Source organism: Arachis hypogaea, chromosome 8 (assembly GCF_003086295.3).
Source record: "Arachis hypogaea cultivar Tifrunner chromosome 8, arahy.Tifrunner.gnm2.J5K5, whole genome shotgun sequence".
Taxonomy (NCBI): Eukaryota; Viridiplantae; Streptophyta; class Magnoliopsida; order Fabales; family Fabaceae; genus Arachis; species Arachis hypogaea.
Genome location: NC_092043.1, coordinates 39,192,131 through 39,200,023, shown reverse-complemented (window position 1 = coordinate 39,200,023; position 7,893 = coordinate 39,192,131). Strand labels below are relative to the sequence as shown.

Genomic DNA, 7,893 nt, shown 5'->3' with positions numbered 1-7,893 from the left:
TCATCGCATGATAGGGTCAGGGATGACAGTTGGTGTGTCATATGGCAGCCAAAGACCCTCTGGAATACAAGGTGCAAAGCCCATCTGATACACCTTGAATACCTCAGACATGCTGTAAACTTCATCAATATACGTGGCGCAATCTAGCCGCGACTGAACACAACATGCGATTGCATGGCAACAAGGGTAGTGCAGGGCCTGAAAGTGGCCACAGTCACAGGTGCGATCTCTAAGAGAAACTCGATAGGTACCCAACGAGAAGTTACCTGTAGGAGTAGTCTTTGCCACGGTATACTCAGATTGATGCCTGTTGAACAGTGTCACCGTGAAGCACCTTGAATCCCTCAAGTTCCACTCAATGGCATTCACAAGCGCCTAGCAAAACTGGTGCCCAGATCTTAGTTGTGCCTCTGCCATCTGACCCCTAACAACAAACAACTCTGGAAGTCGTAGATATGTCGACTTCACCAACGATGTCACTGGTAGATTCCTGGTTCCCTTCAAAACAAAGTTGACACACTCAGATATGTTGGTCGTCATGTGACCATATCGTCTGCCACCATCCTTGTGCTGTGTCCACCTGTCATACTCCATCCTATTTGCCCAATCACACATAGCTGGATTCTCTGTCCTCATTATATCAAACCAATAGTCAAACTTAGCTACTGTCTTTGCATAAGCAGCATTTACCAGCAACCTCCTTGAATCTTGCCCCCTTGAAGCTGAGCGCAAAATTTACAGCATCATGCCAAATGCAAAATGTCCGATAAGCATGGGGAGGTCGTCAACCACTATCAAGTGCTTCTAGTGCAGCCTTGATGCCAATGTGCCTGTCAGATATCACCAGAATACTCAGTTGTGGAGTCACATGTCTTCTTAGGTTGGATAGAAAGTATGTCCAAGACTCTGCATTTTCTCCTTCTACAAGTGCAAACGCAACGGGCAAGATGTTCGAGTTTCCATCTTGAGCAATAGCCAACAACAAAGTCCCTCCATACCTGCCATATAAGTGCGTATCGTCGATGCTGACTAGCCGCTTACAGTGTCAAAAAGTCTCAATACATGGAGAAAATGTCTAAAAAAGACGATGAAAGTAGACTGTTGATTCATCAACCTGATCACCCACTCTAACCGGAGAGGTCTTCAACAAAGCAATCGTACCCTCCATGGTGGATGTCACCCCAAGGATCCAACGGGACAACTTACCATAAGACTCTTCCCAGTCGCTGTAGATTTGTGCTACTGCCTTCTGCTTTGCCATCCATACCTTCCTATAGCTAGGCCTGAAACCATAGGTTGCCTCCGGTACTTCCTGCAACACCTTAATCGTAACTGAGGCATCAGCTCTGACCAGCGAAAAGATCGTCACATATATGACATGATAATCAAGCTGTCTGTGGTCGCTCGATATTGATGTGGCCAAATACGTGTGCGGTCCGTTGTACCTCTTAACTTTCCAGGTACTCTTCCTTTGCTGCAGCATGATACGAATCATCCACGTGCACCATTTTCCAAACTTCTTGCATCTCCTATTATATTTGAGATGGTCTGACTCCATCACCCTGTACTCAACTCCACGTCGGATGCTATAATTCTTTACACTCAACACAGCTTCCTCTTTACTTTGGAAAGATTGGCCAATCTAAAATTTCGTCAAAGCAGTCGTATCATGCAGACCCTGGCCCGTGAAGGTTGCCTTTACATTCCACTGTTGGCCGATGGCTTCCAAATTCAAGGTTGACAAGTGTAGATGATATTGTTATGTGCCGAAAGCCGAAGCTCCATAGGGTGTATGTGTATTGCTCGAAATATCATCATTACTGTCCCCACCAATGTCGACCAGCTCATCGTCCGAATCATCTTCCCACATTGCATTCTCAACTTGATCCGGTCCGGCCTCAACTTCAAAATCAGGAACACCACGAGGCACACCATCAATACCAGCCGCAACATGTGGAGGATAAGGGATCGGACCTGAAGGTGCTACCACATGCATCGATGTCGAGGCACCACCCATCGTCATCGACTGAGGATTCAGCGTCGATGCCTCGGAGCTGTCAACGCCATCTTCCAACTTTGCAAGCAGCTCGGGTATTCTAACCTCCGAAAAACTCCACCGACAATGAAACAATACTTGAATGTCTTCATCGGATCCTATCACAAATGTCTCATACTTCATACCGACTGACACAATGGAAATGGAAATTTTGTTGAATAATTTTTTTACCCACTTTGTCCCACACACACCCAACTTCTGTAATATGATGTGTTTTATCTCTACCAACGTACTCGACGACCAAATAAAAACACTAAGCGGTTCCCTATCCATAAATTTAACACCATGCCTTTTGCTTTTTTGAATTTTTCCATAGCAATGCACTAGAGTCACAAAACTCTTCTCACCATTCATTTGTGAGAAATGACACTCGTCTTCTACCTCAATGCCTTAGAGGGGGGTGTATATAGCCAACCACCACGTACATACACTCAACGTAAACCGCTACTGCCTCTAAGGTTTATATTCACGCTACCCAACACATAAACTGCTACTGCCTATAGCAATTTATGCACAAGCCACACTCAACAGAAACAGCTGCTGCCTATAGCGGTTTCTGTGTAAAATACTAACCCACGTAAACCGCGGCAACCAATAGCAGTTTACGTTCTTCTATAAATTTTCTATAGAGATATGAAAAATTGTATTTACGTTTTGCCATTTCAAAAGTTGTATTTGGGTAAAATTCATTTCCAAATATTTAATTTCAGTAAATAAGAATTTAGAACATTAAAAATTGAAAAACATGAAAAATCGTACGTAGTAGATAGAAGAAGATTTTGACGCCAAGAAATACGATTTTTGTAACTGCTTCTATATTTGATTTTTTTCAAATTTAATGATGCAGCTACAACATTTATTAATATTCTATTCGATTTAAATAGTAACAAAATAAATTGATTTTTATTTTTTAAATCAATAAAAATTAAATTATTAATATTTTTATACTTACAAACACATATCTCATTTATAGTATAAACAAATTGATTATGAGTATATCTTGTTTACATTGTAAAAGAGAAACGAGATATGTGGACTACGTCAATTCTCACATATCATGTGATACATGTTTAAAATGTGCGTCTTATCTCGTTTACAATACTCATAATTAATTTGTTTATACGGTAAACGAGATACGTAATAGGATAAAAAATGTAAATTGTGTCTAAATTATCTATATTGATAAATAAAATAATTAAATTATTTATTTAAAAAATCCTATTATGTTATGATATTATATTAGAATAAACTATTAAAATAATACTCAAAAATTTATATTGGTGATAAAAATAATCATACTAATAACAAATAAGATCTTGAAAGATTTAAAAATGCGATAAAAAGAACTAGATATTAAATATATATTTTTTAAAAAGAATTTAGAGATTATATTTTAATGTAATTCTTCGCAATTATCATTAGAAAAATAAGATCCTTTTTCTTCAAAATTTGGTAATTTTATATCAAGTAATTTTTTTTGTGAATGACCATATTTTTTTGAAAAATAAAATAAAAAATTTAAAGATTAAATTTTGCTTCAAATTTTTTTATATAACTTCTAAATATTTATTCAAATATTATCATAAAAATTAGAATCAAATAAATAAACTATTTGTTAAATATAAAAAAATTTTATTTATAAAAAATATAATATTTATTAATTATTTTGTCGTATTTTTAAATTATTAAAGGACTGTTTTATTAATTTCTTTCAGAAATTTTTTATCAATGTCTAAATTTTTTGACTACTGCATTAACAGTTAACTCATTATGTTAACCCACAAAAACCTATTTTGTCAATTCTAAATTTTAAATCATATAAACCTTACTCTTATCCATTTTCATAAAAAATAATGCAATTTATTTCTTTTAAAAATTAGACACTTCGACACCAACATTATTATTTTGAGATAATACGGTTTCTTAATTAAGAAATCCAGCAACATAAATTCGTTTTGTAACATTTATTTATAATGTGTGAAATTTAAACCCCACAAAATTTATCAACAACCACTACTACTACTATTATCTTTCTTATCTTCATCGTTATAATTTTTATTTTTACTATTTTTATTCTATAATCATACCTTATGGTATCATCATTTCTTCTACTACTATCAATATTAATATTAATACCATTAATATCACAATTTTTATCTTTTTTTATCTTTTTTTATTTTTTAAATTTTTTGTGCTGTATTTTTTTTCTTTGTGACATTATTTTTTATATATAGTAGTCTTTTTTCACTTAATCATTATGAGTGTAAGACTTTTTTAATAATAAATTAATAAATAAAATCTTCTTAAATTTAATTTTTGTTATTATTTGATAAATTTTTTAACAAAAAACTTATATTATCTCAAATAATAAAATTTAAAAAAATTAATAAAAATTATATTAAAAATAGAGAGAAATCGGATTGAATTTTACTACATAAATATCTATGCAACAAAATTATTAATAAGAGCACAGTCCATAGAATCGTAAAATTGAGACTAGACCTTACCCGGAATAATCACGAGGTGGGGTCTTAATGGTCCACATAATAATGAGAAAAATAAAAAGCTGAGCTAACGTCACCGTGAAATTTATTATTGAAGGAATCTTGAAGCTCATGCTCACAGTGATAGAGTGGATAAAGATAGAAAAAGGATAAGAACCCATGCAGCAGTTACAACTTACAATTACAAACCCACAGGATGTTACAAAATACAATGGCTTATCCGAAAATTTTATTTTATTTTACCACAACATTTTCAATTTTTAATATTTGTATATATATGGACAAATATTTCAATCTTTTCTTTGAAAGGTCAAAATAGCCGGCTTCCGATAAAAGATAAACAAGAAAATTAAGAAGCGGAGAAGTATAAGATAATAAATAGAAATGAGTACTCTTTTGATTTATAAAGTTTAGGGTTAAAAGTAAATTTATTTTTAATCTTATTTTTTATTTAAAATTATTTTTAATGTTTTAATTTGATATTAAAATTATTTATTATTCTAAATAAAATATTTTTTAAATGATAAAAATATCTTTTATCTTTTTTATTGGCTGTTCTCTTCCTTTAATAAAAAAAAATGAATTATGATCATTTAAAGTTTGAAATTTATATTAGAGAATAAAGTGTGATCTCTTATTCTTAAATAGTTTTTTTTATATTTATTCTTGATCTCACCTATAAAATAAATGGTGAGATTTTACTCTCTAAAATAAAATTCAAATTTTAGAAGATCAAAATCCCAATAAAATACCCTTTTATCCTAATGTTTTATACTCTTTTTCTTTTTTTTTTCTCTCTTTTTTCTCCTCCTTCTCTTCTTTTTTTTTTTTTTAATCAGACCACCCTTTAAACCCACCCTCTTCTTCATCCTGAACATCCTTTTTCTAATTTCGGTGCTCTTCAAAATCATGTCGTTATTGTGTTGTTATTGTTGTTGTTGTTGCATGTGTTGAAAGAGGAAACTACGACAGAGATCTACCATCAAGGACTCTTCCGCCACTGTCGAGATTGACGGTCGCCCTCACCTTACCATGCCGCGCCCTCGCCTCGCCTCACCATTGAAGGGCATCTTATCCGCCGTCGTCGCCCTCCTCTTCGTCGTCGGTCACGGCGCCGTCACTGCCGTCACCGTTTACCTAGTCGGCTGTCGACGACCTTCATTCTCCGGCAATAGTATCGCAGTGGCAGAATAAACCAGTGACATTACTGTGTCTACTTTACTCCGAATCTTGTTTGTCTTTTTTTGTAATTGATCAAGTTTTTCATTTTTTTATAAAAGATTTGAATGCTTTATTGTTGTTGTTGTTGTTGGATTTGATGTTGCATTTAAAACAAATATTTTTGAACCGTTGGAGATGGTGGTGAACATTGAGGTTGATCTTCTCTGCTTCTCTATTAGTGTTTGCAGGGACTTCTCTAGTTCCAGGTCTCCTTTTCCTTCTTTTTCCGGCGATAATTTTTAAGAGCAACAGTAGCGACGATTTCGATGATGGTGGCCACGATTTTGAACTTTCTCTCTCTCACTCTCTTGTTCTCTCACTTCCCCTCTCTTTTCGACAGTCTCATTCTCTTCTCAATCTCTTTGAAATATATGAGGTTGTTAATATTGTTTTTGAATTTGAATGTTATGTTATTGATGATAAAATTTTAAATTTGAATGTTATGTTGTTGTTGTTGATGGATTAGAATGAATAAATATAAAAAGAGGAATAATTGGTGGTAATAAGAGTGGTGATGGTGGCAGTGAAGGATGGCATTAGGATAAGAAAAATTATAAGGATATTTTTTGTCCGAAAAAAGTTGAAAAAACGATTTTAGTATTAAATAAAACGTTGAAGAACGATTTTAAATTCAAAATAAAATTAAGGATGAATTTAATTTTGACTCTAAATTTTAGAGATTAAAACAGTATTTATCTCTAATAAATATTATTTTTTTATCAAAAAATAAAAATTCCAAGTGGATGAAAGAAGAATGATTAGTTTGTCCATTGCTTGCATGATTGAGGGACTTTTGTGCCCAAACAAGGGAAAAGTGGTATCATTCTCTCCCATGGTAATAGCAATCAGGAACTTGGAAATTAAAAGATGTTGATGAAAGCGACAAAGTAGGACCACATACTTTGTCTTGAGAAAGAAAACAACAAAAGAGACTAATAAATCTTATTTATTAATAGCTTCTTACACTTAAATTAACTAAGTTTAACATTTTAACTAACTGCACAATTTTTGTATTATTATTATTATTATACACATTTAATTATTTATTTAATTTAGGTAACGAGTATAATTTTATAAAATTTAATTACTCTATTAGTTTTTATAATTTTACTAAATTTATAATTAAGTTTTTATATATTTTTAATTAAATTCCTACATTTTGTAATTAGCTCATTTCTATATTTAAAACGTTAAAATTAACGATTTAATTAGATTTTTAATTGTGGATATTTTTATTTTGCGAAAAATATTCCTCTAATATCTTTTACATTAACAATGACCTAATTATAAAACTAAAAGCAGTGTAAAAATTCAATTAAAAAGAAAAAAAAATTAAGTACGATTTTGGTCCTTAAAATATAGGTCGAAAAATTGTCTTAAAGTTTAACTTGATTTTAAAATCGTCCTCCTTATTCTTCTTCTTCTTCCTTTTTCTTTGGCAGGAGGAGAAATACTCCATTTCTCTTATTTTTTTATTTTATAAGTTTTATTATGAGTAATTTGGTCTAAAATTTTAAATTTTAAGTAAAAAGGACGATTTTAAAATTTAGTTTTAAACCTTAGAAATGATTTTGTATGAAAAAAAGATTGAGGACAAAAAAATTTTTTTGTCTATACCTTAAGAACTAAAATCGTACTTAACAAAAAAAAATAAAAACCTAATTATAAATTTAGTAAAACTATATAACTAATAAAATAATTAAACTTTGTATAAAATTATCCAATTCAGTTCATGTCTTTAAATAATTTTTTAAATGACAAATTAAAAATTAATTATTTTTATTTATATGATAATGCATAATTAATTATTTATGTAAAATCCTTTTATAATATCCGTGCATAAAAATCAAATTGTTAATTATACAAGAAAATAAAGAAAAGAATTTGTGCAACCTATAAAAAAGTTATATAAACACAAACATACATATAGAAAGCAAGATCAAAGTATCCAAAAAAATTATTGGCATGATTTATTAGTTATTACTCATAAAGGAATTAACAATCATGCCTCTTAATAATTTTCTTTTTTATATAATAATAATAATAATAATAATAATAATAATAATAATAATAATTGTCCAACTTAATTGTTAGAATATAAATTCTCACAGG

At 31.3% G+C, this 7,893-nt stretch overlaps 1 protein-coding gene across 1 annotated transcript; it reads right to left on the bottom strand.

Annotated features, from left to right (window-relative positions):
- On the bottom strand, positions 1–2,179 carry LOC112705361 (uncharacterized). Its single transcript, XM_025756196.1, has 5 exons — positions 1,775–2,179; positions 1,133–1,642; positions 790–1,036; positions 386–722; positions 1–307 (listed from the first exon to the last, which is right to left on the bottom strand). Exons 1-5 carry the CDS (start codon positions 2,177–2,179, stop codon positions 1–3), a joined length of 1,806 nt encoding a protein of 601 aa, XP_025611981.1.
- Between the last annotated feature and the right edge of the window lie 5,714 nt (positions 2,180–7,893).

Excerpts from the sequence above, each read along its gene's own strand:
- LOC112705361 (XM_025756196.1), bottom strand. The coding sequence starts at position 2,179 with ATGAAGTATGAGACATTTGTGATAGGATCCGATGAAGACATTCAAGTA. Across the intron at positions 1,643-1,774 it reads ATACACCCTATGGAGCTTCG|ATTGGCCAATCTTTCCAAAG; the intron begins GCTTTCGGCACA and ends ACGAAATTTTAG. Across the intron at positions 723-789 it reads ACTAGAAGCACTTGATAGTG|CTTCAAGGGGGCAAGATTCA; the intron begins GTTGACGACCTC and ends TTTTGCGCTCAG.